This window comes from Nerophis lumbriciformis, linkage group LG32, assembly GCF_033978685.3.
Source record: "Nerophis lumbriciformis linkage group LG32, RoL_Nlum_v2.1, whole genome shotgun sequence".
In the NCBI taxonomy this organism is placed as follows: domain Eukaryota; kingdom Metazoa; phylum Chordata; class Actinopteri; order Syngnathiformes; family Syngnathidae; genus Nerophis; species Nerophis lumbriciformis.
The window spans coordinates 18,960,131-18,977,084 of record NC_084579.2 but is presented as its reverse complement, the minus strand read 5'-3'; the positions used below and the strand labels follow the sequence as shown (position 1 = coordinate 18,977,084).

Here is a 16,954-nt window from a genome sequence, read left to right as displayed (position 1 = left end):
CAAATAGGCTAACCTAGCATGATGTTGCTATTACAATGTAATAACTGTAATGTTACCCACATACTTAGGGACTTAGACTTCCTTTTATTGTCATTCAAATTTGAACTTTACAGTACAGAGAACAACGAAATTTCGTTGCATTAGCTCGTTGTAGTGCAGGATAAAAGAGCAATAATGTGCAGATATAAATAAATAGATTACTGTATAGATAAATATATTGCACTTACATACTGTAGCTATGTTAGCATTGCTAACATGTGTGTCCTCCTGTATCACTCCTTAATGGTACAGTATGTTGTTGTATATGTATTCAATCCCTCTAGGACCTATGTGTCAAAGTCAAGGCCCGCGGACCAGATCCGGCCCGCGAATTAATTATCTATGGCCCACGAGATGATATTTGATTAGTATTAGAACCGGCCCGTAGGCTACAGCCGCCTGCTGCTGTTTTGCATGCACCAATACTCCATCAGTGTTGGTGTTAGGAATTTGAAAAATCCCGGGGACCCCATCAAGTCATAAAAATGGGGTCCCACCATAAATTTTTGGGGTCCCAATTTTTTGTAACTGTTTTGAAAACAAACGATAAATGTATGCATTATCCTGTTATAGCTCACATTCTATATTGTGTTTTAGAAAAAGCTTGTCATAAACGTTACTTAATTTGTAAAAAAAAATTATACAAATAAAAACACATTTTTGGTAACACTTTAGTATGGGGAACATACTATAATAATAAGCAACTAATTAATGGGGAATATGTTCACTAACGTGTTACCAAATATGGTAAGAGTTATTTGGACACTAGGGGAACATATAAGGGTTAGGGTTACTAATAAGCAATAATTCTGAGGTTATTGAGGGAAGACTCTTAGTTAATGACTTACCGGTTGTATAATAAGGCCATGCAAAATAAGGCATTAATAAGTACTAATTAAGATCCACTATGTTACTAATTTGCATGTTAATAAGCAACTAATTAATGGTGAATATGTTCCCCATACTAAGGTGTTACCACATTTTTTGCATATGTAAATGTATTCAGTTCTAAATATTCACTTTGTTCTTTCCTTCTTTACTGCTGCCGGTATTTTTTTCTATATTTTTATTGTAATATTTTCAGAATGTGTTTGTTCCATTTTTGGTCAAAGTAAGACAAAGAAAACAATCTGAAGTTGTCTTTATTTTTTAGTTTTAATGCCATGATTTGAATAGCCCGGTCCGCATGTGCACAGATTTTCCTCCATGCGGGCCCTGAGCTAAAATGAGTTTGACACCCCTGCTCTAGGATTTTGGCGGCTTTTTTTTGTGAATGCCGGATTTCGCGACAGTAAAAAGTTGCATCAAATTTTGCGATATTAAGGCTTTTTTTTAATGAACATAAATCTCCTTGTCACATTATTTATTTCTAATCAGTGTTTTATACCCAAAAAGCCAAGGATTTTAACAAACCTGAAAAATATGCTTTACATGCATCTTAAATTAAAGGTTTTGAATATTGGTTGATTTTGCGTTAATTGGCACAGTCGCAAAATCTTGGAGGGACTGTGTCTTGGTATTGCAATATTTGACTACCTGTTTTGATTTCTTTTGCAACTCGTCTAGGAAAATTACTGGAATTACTTAAACTTCCTTCAAAATTAAGCTCTTACCTGTGGCCCCTTTCCTTCATCGTCCTGATTCAAGTCTCCATCCGCCTTGTCTCCCAGAAGGCCCTGCACCTGGTACTCCAGCACGTAGCTGTCGATGAAGCGCTCCAGCTCCTCGATCTCCTGCGAGCGAGTGCTCCCCGCCTCGGACGACGCTGATGCCACTGATGAGCTCTCCATGGCAACTAGGCTGGAGGTGAATGAGAGGTAGGGAGGAGGAGGCGGAGACGGAGGGGAGGAAAGTGACCTATGCAGGGAAGCAGGGGAAAGTCTGTGTGAGCTGAGTCAGCATAATACGACTTTGCATTGTATCATAATCGCTCACCTCATAATCCGACAGCAACAAATGACCTCGCTGCTGTCAACAAGCATTCATACATGCACCATAATTTCTCTGCAGCCACATCAGGCTCAATCTTTACACTACATCAAATCCAACATGCACTTCTCTGCTACTGTCAACATTCACCATTCCCGCTTGCCTGTGTTGTATAACAATAATCAAAATGGAGTGACATTGTTACTGTAAGAACGAACATTGACAAAGTATTTTTCTAGCGTAGTAAAACATCGCCATACTACAGCATTTAGCCATAAGATAGTTATGGCAAGAGGTAAGCTGGAAACAGTGTCATCAGCTGAAAGGCTTTTGAGTTTGTAACGAGCAACAACGCGACAGGACACCAATTTGTACTGACTGAAAAACATGAACAATCATATTACAGTATCAGTAAAGTATTTATTATTTCATGTTTTGTTTGTACACAGCTAGTTCAACAGTGTATGTACTGTAATTGTACGGTGATGTGCTGCATGTATCCTGATCAATGTTATAATGACTCACTTGACGGACAGTTGTCTGTTTCCGGTTTATTTGGGATAAGCACGCCATCTATTTTGGCATAGCTTGGCTCAAAATTCTACATTTGCATCGTCGAGTCACGCTGATCTCACTCTCTCGGAGTCTGTCTGCTGTAACGTTCCACCCGTCCTTCGGGCTCGCTTCTATAAGCAGCAGTTCATCCTCCGTATCTTCAGATTCAAAAAGATAAGGATGTGAATCCTCATTTCTCCAAAAATTGCATTTTTCTTGTCTGTTACCAAGTCTAACATGATCACAACAAAGTCACGTTTGTTTCCGGAAGTAGGAACACACATTCACTGCCGCAAGTCAGAAGTGCTTTGCTATGGAAACGGAAATTAATGCGCTTAGGAAAGAACTTACGGTATTGCTTGAAATGACCAAGACTCGGTAAAAAAATTGAACAAATTACATATTGTTATGAACGTGTCTGTTACTACATTATATATATATATATATATATATATATATATATATATATATATATATATATATATATATATATATATATATATATATATATATATACACATAGTAGAGATGCGCGGTTTGCGGACACAACCGCGGAGTCCGCGGATAAACCGCGGGTAGGGCGGGTAAAAATAGATTTTAAATAGATGCGGGCGGTTGGCGGTTGAACCAATTCGGAAATATATATACATAGTTAAATGTTGTTACCCACATACGAAAAACGAGCAGCACTCTTTGAAACAGTCAATTATTCATCAGGCACCGCATCCCAGCAACAAGTGCCTCAAGTGAGCCATACCAAAGACTATAAAAATGGGACCCATTACCTCCCTGCTTGGCACTCAGCATCAAGGGTTGGAATTGGGGGTTAAATCACCAAAATGATTCCCGGGCGCGGCCACCGCTGCTGCCCACTGCTCCCCTCACCTCCCAGGGGGTGATCAAGGGTGATGGGTCAAATGCAGAGAATAATCTCGCCACACCTAGTGTGTGTGTGACAATCATTGGTACTTTAACTTTAACTTTTTTCAGCGCAGCAGGGCACATTTTAGAGGCCAGGCGCTCCTGCATGAATCCTGGCACTGTAGATGCCATTTTATTCCTGCATAGTGCTAACAAAAAAAAAAGTAAGTAGACATACGGTTGAATATGTTAAACGAATTAGTCTACGTTACCTTGGCTATACCAAATAAGCCCATGTCTAACCTATATTGAGTTCGGTCAGCTAAATAATTTTGATGGTTACGTGTTTGGGCGCACTACAATGCAAAGGAATTAAGGCAATTGCGTTGTTTATTGTGTTTTTTTTCTATTCGAGATATACTACTATGTGTAAATAATTATTTGGCCTCGCTTTCAAGTGAAGCGCATCTCCGATTGGCGACAATGTAAGGATATTTAGCCTGCTTTGTTTGTCGCGACCGTCTATTTTCATTATAATTCAAGTTTGATGATAAAGTGCAGTCTGATGGGTTTGATTTCCCCCCTTCAGCTATTTGCCTTGGCCAATAAGTTGCAGGTAATTTATTATTATTATTTATTTAATTTATTTTTGTTTAAATAGAGATGACATACATATGTTATTGTATAATTTAAGTTTGTGCGCGTGATTGACAGCCTAAGGCTTATGAGGCACATTTTTTTTTATTTCAACTTAAAAACGTATGAGCCTATGCCTATGCCTAGAACATAGGCTATGTGTTTATCTTTATTTTCCTGCCTGTCGTTGACAATGGAGATTGTCTGATATTTTGTCATGGCTGCAGATCAATCAATAAAGGTTCATCTTTGTCGCGAAATTGTTCACTGCTTCACAGTGCACCCCGCCCTCGTCCCTATTTGAGCATTATAACGTTAACAAGTTAATATTCATTGAAATAAATTCAGAAACATTTTTTTACCTAACGAAAATATAGGCCTAGTCTTTCTAAAACATTTTTTTAACTTCTTAAAAGCCTCGTTCTGCTTGCTGCAACTGCGCACACAAAGTGTGAGGAACGCACTCCTGATCTGAGGGCATTGGCAACAATAGTCAACACTTTCTTAATGGAAATGACAATAATATTATAATAATGATGAATAATATTATCACGCATTAATATCTCTTAGCCACTAATGCGTGGCACGCATTGAATGTCTCTGCTCCATTGGATCAGTCTCCTTTCTTTAACAGGCAAAAGCTTTATAACCTCACTAATGCCTTGCATCGTCTATATTAGATATATAACAACGGGCGGGTGCGGGCGGGTGTGGTTTTGATAAAATGTTGGTTCGGGTGGATGGCGGATGGTTGACGACTTTTGTGATGCGGTTGCGGATGAAATAATTGCCTATCCGCGCATCTCTAATACATACATACTGTACATATATATACATATATATACTTAGTGTGTATATAAATCATTGATAGAGGGTTTTGAAGTTGTTTTAGAGGGCTTTGAAGGCTACAGTGGTGACTCCCATTGGCTGCATCTTGCAAGCGTTATTTACCATCTTTAAACCAGAAAAAAAAAAAAGACGTGTGTTCTTGTCTCTCATAATGATTGTGAACAATAGGCAAAATTCCCCCAAAAGTGCAGTTACCCTTTAAGGGAACAGATTTAACAAATATATCTATATTTGTTAAATCTGTTCCCTTGTTTTTTCAACACTTTCACGACCTCCACCTTCCTCCTCCTGTCTGGCGTTCAGTGTCATCACCTGACCCCTGGCCGACAGGGAATCAGCTTCCTGCCCGGGTGCCTATCGCTACTAAGCTCCTTTACATCAGGGCTTGATCAGCAACCATGCAAAGAGGATTTACCCCCCTGAAGCATGCAGAATGGTATCTGCTGAAGTCTGACGACTTGCTGAGAAGTCCTGTGCATTTGTCTGGCAACTGTCATGACCAGCATCAATCAAGCAGTGGCGACTCTCTATTTGTGTCAGGTGGCAGTGTCCTACTAGAATGTCTCTCTATTTGTGTCAGGTGGCAGTGTCCTACTAACTAGAATTTAACATAGAAAATAATATGACTGGCATAGTAATGGATTAATTGATTGTCAAGAATTGTGTAGTTAAAAGCAGTTGAGGCAAAATGCACTACTTGGCTGCCACCAGCAGAGTCACTGTTGATTAAGTCTCAATAGTAAGCAGAAAAAGTGGACCGCTCGCCTGTGCATCGGTTGGGGACATCTCTGCGCTGCTGACCTGTCTCCGCTCGGGATGGTCTCCGGCTGGCCCCACTATGGACTGGACTCTCACTATTATATTAGATCCACTATGGACTGGACTTTCACAATATTATACTAGACCCACTCGACATCCATTGCATCCGGTCTCCCCTAGGGGTGGGGGTGGGGGTGGGGGGTCACCCACATCTGTGGTCCTCTCCAAGGTTTCTCATAGTCATTCACATCGACGTCCCACTGGGTTGTGAGTTTTTCCCTTGCCCTTATGTGGGCTCTGAACCGAGGATGTCGTTGTGGCTTGTGCAGCCCTTTGAGACACTAGTGATTTAGGGCTATATAAATAAACATTGATTGATTGATTGATTGATTGAAAAAGAACATGACGTCACTGATGGGATGTTGAGCTACTGTGCTTCTATGCAGACCGCCACTATAATACAATTTTTTCAGGCAGCAGAGTTCAGAACATGCCAAATTAAACATATTTGACAAAATAATAAATTGCTATTTTAAGTCATTTACTGAAATTTGGTCAAGTACCCAGTCAATTCAAAAATATACAGAGGCAGAGGCACAGCCATTAAATATAGCCCTCATAAAATAAAAAATTAATCACATTGGCTTACCAAATCCCAGCGATGATTGCTGTAAGACCGTAAGGGAAGCCCAGCTTCCTGTAAAGTGGTCAAATATGTACTTTTGTGTTTACATTTCATTGACTAAGTATGCGCTAGAATGTGTTCAACTTTTGTTGAGAATCAGCTACACTTTTACTGGCGCGACTTTCTTCTTATTGATTTTGGTACTATTACAATCCATTAAACAGTGTTGTACCTTAGCGTCCATTGACTTCAATAGAGGAGCATAGAGTGGGTTGTCCCACTGCAGCCAAATCAATCAATCAATGATAAATGCTTGGCTTTGTCCTGGCCATCAGAGTCTCTGGAAGTGTATGGAAAGCGGGCGATATAAATCGCTGCCAGAGCATTTTTCAAGTTTCATTGCGTTGATATGGAGATTTTTACAATCTTCTAACATTTTTTTGTCCAATTTAGCATCTTTACATATTGTATCTGTTATTGAAGACTGTACTCATGTTTAGAGAGTAGCTGAAAATGATCTCCCCTACTTGAAAGATCAGCAGCCACCACTACTTCAGGCAGCTTTTCATAGTGTTTTAATTTGTACCTATATTTTGGGAACCCTTGGAAATGTCCCGACTTCCTCCCCTCCAGTACGGTGCCCCAGGGTATGGGATTAATTGATGTTTCCTTTTGATCGGTCTCACTTTTCAGTGATGGTCCCCATGGTCAAGTCGCTGTTGGCCAATTGTCATCATTTCTGCCTTAAATGGCAATTTAACTAATCCTGATTAGCATTTACTCAGCCGATCTTAACCCTAGTGAGGAAAAGTGGAGTGAACTGTGCTGCTCGGTGGAAACGTGGCTAGCTTGTCATTTTGAAAACCCTACTGCGACTCTTACTTGTCAAGTTTTTCAGTGGTCAATGTGTAACAAATGTATGTCTGCCATGTCACATGACAGGAGGAGGAAAAATACATCCCAAAAAGTCTCTTGACATGTTGTTGCCAGCAAGCTGTCTAAAACTGTTTTTGCAGATAATTAGGGCCTACATGTTTAGTACCAAAACAAATCAGTGGATATAAAGTATAGCATATACTGTACAGTAATTATAGCATGATTAAAAAAGTTTTGTTGGTCTGCAGTGCATCTAGGCGCCTGGTGCTTTGGCAGATTTTTCTGTATGTATTCACACATTGCATCACTGTAATCCATAAAGTACAATGATCTTGTACGAGTTAATGTACTATACATCTAACTATATTGGCTAGTCAGATGTGCATGGTTGTCCTTGACATGTAGGGTAGTAGTGCCAATTGATATTGACCCATCCATTAACACAGACAGATTCAACAGTAGTCTTATGTCAGTATTGTTCATGTGTTCAAGCAGGGTAGACGAGGTGGTACAGTGGGCTTGGTTGAGCCTACTATCCAAAAACATTGGAGCTAAAAATCTATTATTTTCCTACAACGTAACTCAAATTACCTTAACGGATTTGAAAAATGTGTTTTTCTCAAGTTGCTGCAGTTGGCCTTTCGTCCTGTGGCGCCACTTATAGCCTGGGTATAGTCGTGGTCAAAAGTTTACATACACTTGTAAAGAACATAATGTTATGGCTGTCTTGAGTTTCCAATACTTTCTACAACTCTTATTTTTTTGTGATAGAGTGATTGGAGCACATGCTTGTTGGGCACAAAAAACATTCATTAAGTTTGGTTCTTTTATGAATTTATTATGGGTCTACTGAAAATGTGAGCAAATCTGCTGGTTCAAAAGTATACATACAGCAATGTTAACATTTGGTTACATGTCCCTTGGCAAGTTTCACTGCAATAAGGCGCTTTTGGTAGCCATCCACAAGCTTCTGTTCAAATTTTTGACCACTCCTCTTGACAAAATTGGTGCAGTTCAGCTAAATTTGTTGGTTTTCTGACATGGACTTGTTTCTTCAGCATTGTCAGGACTTTGGGAAGGCCATTCTAGAACCTTAATTCTAGCCTGATTAAGCCATTCCTTTACCACTTTTGACATGTGTTTGGGGTCATTGTCCTGTTGGAACACCCAAATGCGCCCAAGACCCAACCTCCGGGCTGATGATTTTAGGTTGTCCTGAAGAATTTGGAGGTAATCCTCCTTTTTTATTGTCCCATTTACTCTCTGTAAAGCTCCAGTTCCATTGGCAGCACCAGATTATAATACTACCACCACCATGCTTGACGGTAGGAATGGTATTCCTGGGATTAAAGGCCTGACCTTTTCTCCTCCAAACATATTGCTGGGTATTGTGGCCAAACAGCTCAATTTTTCTTTCATGTGACCACAGAAGTGACAGAACATTCCTCCAGAAGGTCTTATCTTTGTCCATGTGATATCAGATGAAACAACAATTTACAAGTGTATGTAAACTTTTGACCACGACTGTATACACAATACTTTGGTGTGATTCCTTTTTACATAGTACAGCAAAACAACTTTAAGAGCCCGTCTGGTAAGATGTGATTATACAACAACCAGACATAAAGGCAGAGTTTAAAACCTAAGACCTCAGTCTCCTCAGTGAGAATGCAAAGTCAGTGTTCTCACCACATACAGCGAGAGCTGCTAATACTTCTAATCTGGTCTACTACAGACTGGCTGGTTTAACAATCTCACACGTAGGTTTTAGATGGAATTTGGCGTATTCTATTTCCGAGAGAGGGTTCACAGCGAGGGCTATAGCTGATTATTGAACTATATCCACGTTTAACACAGGAGTTTGTAAATTATAATTGGGTGCTATGTTTATTTTCTGAAGGCTCACAAAAAGCTCAAATTCATGTTAATAAAAACTAAATATGAGGCAGGGGTAAATGTGTTCTGCGGGGCTGTTACAATGATTTGGCTACCGATCAGTAATGGCTAATTTCTGTGGAAAATGACGATTAATGCTCTTTAACTCAATGCCTATCACAAAAACGCCTTTGGCTGATTATTTATTTTTGGTCCTCCAGCTAACAGTGCATTTCTTACAAATATAATTACCATTATCACTGGAGGAGAAGGCTAAACATGTTACACATGTGCTCTGTTGCTGTGAAGCAGCTAGGCGTACACGTAAGGGTAGGGCGGATCGATTCATATATCGGTGGTGTCAATACCAAAAGTAGTAATATCAGTATATGAATGGTATTTTATTATCTTCAAAAAATCTATATTTGTTATTGTTACAAATTAAGGAAATATGTCTCTGTACACAGGAGGACTTAGAGGGGAAAAACTAAAGATTCAAATGAATAGTAGAGGGTAGTTTTTGATTTTGTTTAGTGATTGTGTACTATTGACAATGTGTGCTGGGAAAATGTAATTAAATCCGAATTGCAATTCATTTATATTACAATTCTGAATCGATTATTTTGTGTGTAAAAAAAGAGTATAAAGAAATATTTAAAATATTGCGGTAATATTGTTAAAGGGGAACTGCACTTTTTTTTTTTTTTTAATATTGCCCATCGTTCACAATCGTTATGAAAGACATGACGGATGTATTTTTTTTGTGCATTTGAACTCGTAAATAAACATAAATAAATGTCCACTTATAACGAAGCCAATGGGAGGTCCTCTGTTCCGCCCATAAAAACCCAATAAATAACCATCCAAAAACTGCCCACAATACTCCATTTACATGTTGTGCCCTGAATATTAACCAAGTATTTATGATATTGTTATTATAAGCGCTAATTTAATTTTCCTGAGGGAACTCTCCTGAAGGAATCAATAAAGTACTATCTATCTAACACAGACAAACTATTTACAGCGGTGCCATGATCACAAGCTTTTGTGCCTCGGTTGCCTATATCAAAATATCTTCCCTGCTCGTGGTGATCATAAATCACTCTTCTCACCTGAATAGAAGAAGTATGAAGACATATTGCAACCAGTCGGAACACTTTGACAGCCAATTTAGACCCGGAAATGGCAAGAACAACACAAACCCCCTTTTCTTCGCAAGGATTATGAGTCATTCATCTAAAAGTAATATAACAAGATTCTATCAGTCGCCATCCTAATGACAGCAGACCTTGTTCAGTAAGTGATATTTTTTCATATTTGTTGGCTCTCATGATGTCTGCAGTGAGTGATATCTGTGATGTTGCAAAAAAGTTGTGACGCGTTTTTTTAAATTAATACACCACGTATGCTTAAAATCAGCGAAATAGGGGCGCAAAATATTTTCTTCTTCCTCGGGGGGCGTAACAGAAAATATTTGAGACGCACTGAAATAGAGGAACAGCACGAAGCAAGTGTGACGCCATGCTTGCTGCAGCTTTCTTCTTTTGTCAGGGACATCGAGGGACAGAAGTAGAGTCTCTAAACAGGAGTACGTTCTATAATAACACCAGAAGAAGATGCTAGGTTTGTTGCTAGTTTTTTTTTTTTTTTTTTTAAATAATTAGAAGTCTGCAAACGCTTTAAAAAATCTCAACTAAATACATTGTAAAAATTCCAACCATCCATCTGCTACCGCTGTAAAAGGCAGCAACAAATAAAAGTATGACAAAACGATAAAAAAATAATGTTAATACTAATTAATAACAGATGTTTTTTTAATGTATGTATGTATACATTGTTTTTCCTTTTTAAAGAAAATCATATCCTCATAGAAAATTATGCAAATTACTCAACTTCATGGTGACCACGACCATAACCCTGCCCCGACCGCCACAGGTATCTTGGCAGTTTAGGGAAATTCTGATAAGGATTGTGAATTATAGGCAACATTCCAAAAAAAGTGCATTTCCCCGTATAGGTTCGAATCTTTGGGCACCTCACGAATCGTTTAAAAATCGATTATTGATGCATCTTTAATTTATGTATATTGATGCAGTTTTACATTTCTTCTCAGTTCCCTAAATAAACGAATATAACTTGCAACTTCAAAAAAAAAAAAATAATTCATTTGGAATTACAAACAGTTTAATTAATTCCCATATTTATTAAATAATGAACATTTGTGCAAAACTGTACCATAAGTGCCCGATAATAAAGGAGCTGGTCGGATCTCTCGGTGAGGTGGCTCGCTGCAGTCAGCCGAAGTTTAAAACTGACTGCATTACTTTATTTACAATAAATAAATAGATTATTGATTATAGTCTATGAATGTTCTAATTAATCCAGGTCATTGTAATCTCAGGGCATTCAATCGATCGCAACTGGACTGTGGTTATCCCAGCTGGTCATTTGTGAAAAGTGCATCCAGTTCCAGAAACAACAAGAACAGAGTGGATGATGAGGAAAAAGGTGACACGTGGCACAGTATAGACCGGAATACTCTTCGGGCCAAGACTCAGCTGTATACCTCAGGGAGAAACGGCTCTCCTTTGACAACACAAATGTACAGATTTTGGACAGGGAGGACAAATGGTACAAAAGAGGAGTGAAGGAAGTCATCTAGGTCAAGGTTGAAAAGCCATCCCTGAACAGAGGAGGTGGTCTGCGACACCACCTGTCTCCCACATACTGTCCTTTCAACCATTCCTAAAATACTCTGCAATTTAGCCTCCAACAAATAACAGGAGTTAGAAACATTTGTGCCATTTGTTTACAACTGAATGGAATGCTTACGTGGGGGATTCAGACTATTTTGGACTGGTACTAGTCGATCCACAGCGATCGTTCTGCCAATACCTCATTGCTAACAAGGGGAATTTACACTTCAACAACTGTCGTTGGCTTTGACAGTGGGATTGCTCGTTTGCATCAAAACAGTTGTTTTTCTCACTACGATAGGGCAAAAATATATTTGCCCAGGCACAGCCTCCTGGTTTTTGGAGTATAAACATTTGGGGTTTTGGCACCAGCCGCTAGACTCGATCTGACCAATCTAAGTCTATGAGCACGAACTGATGAAGCCGACTCTGAAGGGAGGCAAAATGTTTTTTTAAGACAAACCAAACAGTCCAGTTGCGATCGATTGAATGCCCTGAGATTGATTATTGATGTTTACTAATCAATTCTATTATCGTCCATGTCCGAGTTGCGATGCAACTAAAAATCGATTATTTCCCCCACATCTAGTTCCCCTTTTGAATGACGTCCTGTGTTTTTATTTCTGATTTTTTATTTGGCGCTACCCGCTCACCAATGCTCATAAACACATTATTGCTTTCTGTGAATGTAGCTTTACCTTAAAACTACATACATTAGATGGAGATATGTATTATACCGCCACCTCTTAACACACTTGATACAAACCTGGTCGGCCAGAAATTAAAGACCTGTCCACACGAAACGTTTCAGACGGCAACGGAAAAGCAATGAATTATCTGAGCCTTTCATCCACACAGGAACAACGTTCTCGGTGGCCTGAATCGATAGTTGTTAAGAACAAGCTCAAGAATGGGAAGGTCTGATAACGCTGACTTGTCATTATCATGCGGACAAGCAAAATAACACTTTTTAATAGGGATGACATTGCCTCATCGTTATGATTCCAGAAAAAAAGACCGAAGGGACGCAACAGCTGCTAACAACAACAACAACAACAATGATGAACAACAAAACTGTTAGTCCATCCATCCATTTTCTACTTCTTGTCCTTTCCGTGCTGTAGTTATTGCTATTGGCACTATGACAACAAAAGCTCGTCATTATTTATCAACTAGACGTATACACAAATAATAGCATTACATGCGTCATATAATTTTAAACACTACCATGATGACTGTCAAGCTAGGACAACCAGAAGAACAAGTATTTTATTGTCTATCAAGACAATTGCAGTGTTTCTTAACCATAGGATTACCATGAATTGATTAACATGAACCCCGACTTAAACAAGTTGAAAAACGTATTCGGGTGTTACCATTTAGTGGTCAATTGTACGGAATATGTACTGTACTGTGCAATCTACTAATAAAAGTTTCAATCAATCAATCAATCAATCAATCAATCAATCAAAAAAGGACTGGGGCGCACTGTTGGGCCATGACCGCCCCCTTGAGACCCACTAAAAAATATGTTTCTCAGCTTTGGTCCATATGGGCTGCAGTGGTACTCAGTTGTAATACACTTTCCCACCACTTGTGACAGTAATGACTATATCAAACAAACAGACAAAGTCTGGGGCTGAAGTCATAAAAGTTTTTTAAGTGCAGAAATTTTGACCAAAGCGATTAAGTTGTATGTTCATCTGCACTTCAATTATATTGACAGTTTAGTGAAGAAACATGTATATTAGTTGTTTATTATTAATTTAGTTAGAATTTATTTATTTTAGCATTGTGTAATGAATGTAAGTTCATTGTTCACCAGTTTTTATGAGTCCCTTCTTGTGCAGTATATTTTAATAGTATTTACTTGATAATAATCTTTTTGTTAAACACATGGTTTCATATCACTTGACAAGTGTTATCCTGTTAAACTGTAAGTAGGTTAGAAATAATTATTGAATATCATAACCCTAACCCAAAAGCAAGATTGTTAATTCAGTGTTAATATTTGAGTGGGCCCCTCTGTAGTAGAAAAGGTTGGCATCAAGGTAAAACAGGTCAAGAACCACTTACCATTATATATTACTGCCAAAACCAGTGTTTTACTGTCATATACTGTACTATTGTGTACTACTGTCATTTAATATTGTAACATTTGTATACAGTTTTGTAGAAGGTGTGGATTGAGAATGAGGTGTATTGGGGAATTTTGTGTGTACTGTAAATATTTTGACCAATTCCTTGCTTTTTATTGGACAAAATTAACTTTTTAAAAGTGTGCACATATAGTATTACACAATAAAAGACTAAATAAAGTAATCTATATAAACACACATCTCTAACCTCTTTATTTGCCCATTAGCCAACACCTCCGTATGACACTTTCTTTTTAACCTGTCCTCTCCGCAGCGGTGGTGTGTCTATGTAAACAATGTTAACATTTTCAATGTAACATTACGTCATGGCAAACAATATGTGACATGTGTATGGATGTTCTCATTGAATGCCCTGGGAATACTATATTATAAAAATCAACTACAGGCTTCCCAAATGCTGTAATAAATTAAGCATGATGAGTTGAACATATGTCAGCATGTGGCCCCACTTTTAACTATCTTTTTCCAAACACTTATTGCAAACGCTTACTTACAGTAAGTCATTAATTTGACTTAGTAAGTCATTATATTGCCATTATTTTGACTTAGTAAATTACTAAGTCAAAATATTGACTTACTAAGTCATAATGACATACTTCGTATCTCAAGTAACTCGGACTGTTTTGTTTTTACTTAATGGAAAAAATATTGAGATATATATCGTATATCGCCATTCAGCAGATGGATGTTATTTTGAAATGCTAAATACTTTTATTTATTATAAGATATTGTTATTTGGTTATTTTTTAATAAATATGTGTTCAATGTAATCAGAGTCTGTCCCCCTAGGCTGAGAACCTATCCTAAATTTTGTTTTTCCGGTCGCTCGGTCTGTGTCTGCTTAGAACGTCAGTTGTGGCGAGGGTCGTAAAGTATTGTATTTTTTAGCTGTCTGGATACGACTCGATATCTCACCATTTGGACATATGTATTTTATTCAACCTAGCAGCAAAACAAAACACAATCATATTTTTAGGCATTTGCTTACTAACAAAGATGACTAATTTGTTCATTATATTTATTTATTTATATTTATACTGTAAATATGCTGCTCATTAGGCTGTTAAAATGTTAATAACTATGAAGCGTTTGTCCATTTAAAAGTAAGGACAGAAAAAGTGCAAATAAAACAAGTCTTAAAAACAGGACTGTAACAATAACAACAAACAATAAAACAATAAAACTAACTCTCTCAAAATAAAACAAACATTTTGAGAAGATGTGTTTAAAAAGCTGCATAATTGATTAACTCCGGGCATTTTTAGCACTATAATAGACTCAATGCATATAATTGTGTCATTGATTAATTCTTAACATTTTAGCTATTTAACAGATTGTATGTTTAATCTTGTGATACCGCCATATTGGTGCCTAATGTTTAGTGAGTGTGTGTTAACGCTGGTTTAAAAAGTACTTGAGTTGATTTAGACAAAAGTTTAGCTGGCAGACTTTGGCTAAAATTATAGTTAAACACAATTTTCACACAACTTCGTTTCACACATATTAGCTAGCTAGCAAGTTACAAGCTAATAATCTTTCCGAGTTGAGGCCACATCCTCCACATGTCCAACATTCCTCCACATTAAATGCTCCCGTATCAAACATATGGTGTCATAAAAACCTGATCTGCTTTGGAAAATGAGCAAGGTATTCATATTTTTAACAAGAATAGGAGGAAATATTCCCACAATTTAGATGTTTTACCCGCGATGTTGTTGCAAGGGGCCGTTTTCAGATATTTGCTGTAAGATTCATCAATAACTGCCCATAACCATTTGAGGTATGTAGCTTAAATAACTGAGTGAATGCTCTTGTCACTCATCTACTTTCTTTATTTCTGTGGGTGGAGGCGTGTCCGGGGCCGCTAGCATACACACAGAGAGAATTTGAGCCTTGCAAAGTAAACATAAGTTGTCAGGCCATGTAGTTGAAATGATCTGGATCACCGCCAACATGCAATTACTTATCCAATTTTGGACATTTTCTCAAAGTTTAATCAAAACCACAAGTTTTTGATTTCAGTTGCTATCTGAACGTCATTTTTACTTCTTAACATTTTTGCTTTTCATGTGTTTTGTTCCCTCAGGAGGAATTGGCGTAAAAAAGAGGGAAGAAGAACTCCTTTGTTTGGATTAAAACAGTCAGACACCGACCAAACAACGGTATGTTAACATGCAAAACATACCGCCAATTAGCTAGCAACTTGAATACTTTGAATATTTTCCATCACTTGAAGACATGGCATGAAGAACAGTACATAGACAATGTTGAAATGTGCCCTACCTCAAAACTGCAACAGGATGAAAAGAAAAACAAACAACTAACAAGCCTAACAGACTTGTTGTCCAAAACCACAGTTTGTGACAAGCAGTCCCGCAGACATCGAGAAATTACAGACTCATCTTTAAATTCCTATTTGTAGACATGACCCAGTATATACCTGTACACTGACGAAAGGAAGGGCTGGTACTATTAATACTTTTATTGTCTTTGAATTGTCTTATCCTATTCATGTATAGAATATCAGTTTTCCTTTACTGTATTTAATTGTGGCACACCGCCACAGCAAAATACAAGCCACCGCACCTTAAAAATTAAGATTTTTTTTACGTAAAAACAAATTAAAGTAATGTATAGTATTGTAGCATCCAGAAGAAGTTACACAAAATGCTCTTTTTAACTTTTACTGCCAATCTTATGCTAACAACCGGCCCAATTCCAACACGCATTCCCTCCCGTGCACACTTCTGCCTCTGTGCGGACACACAAGACTTCCTCAATCTCTGCCAATCCCCTTTCACTTCAGGCATGGTGTGTTTAAGATCATGGGAAATGAACATCAATAACACACAAACATTTAACACCAGCAGGTTATTAAAGTATGAATGGGTGTATACGTATATAACTTATTATTTGCACAATATTGACAAGTGATGCACCGAAAATTCAGCCGCCGAAAAAAGACTGATCACCGGAACAACGCTGCCGAACCAAATGTTGTGATGACGTAGGCAAGATGAGATTGTCTGGAGCTGAGGCCACATGTCTGCAATGTGGACGTACTTTAATATATCAGAGATATACCCGCGGAAAAC

General features: G+C 38.0%; 1 protein-coding gene across 1 annotated transcript in view; it reads right to left on the bottom strand.

The window, feature by feature from the left end:
• Positions 1 to 16,954, bottom strand: part of ctif (CBP80/20-dependent translation initiation factor) — a 111,496-nt gene that overhangs the window by 72,162 nt on the left and 22,380 nt on the right. Inside the window, exon 2 of the mRNA XM_061927265.1 lies at positions 1,653 to 1,896. Within this exon, the coding sequence (XP_061783249.1) occupies positions 1,653 to 1,829 (177 nt within the window). The 5' untranslated portion in view covers positions 1,830 to 1,896. The remainder of the gene's footprint in view (positions 1 to 1,652; positions 1,897 to 16,954) is intronic.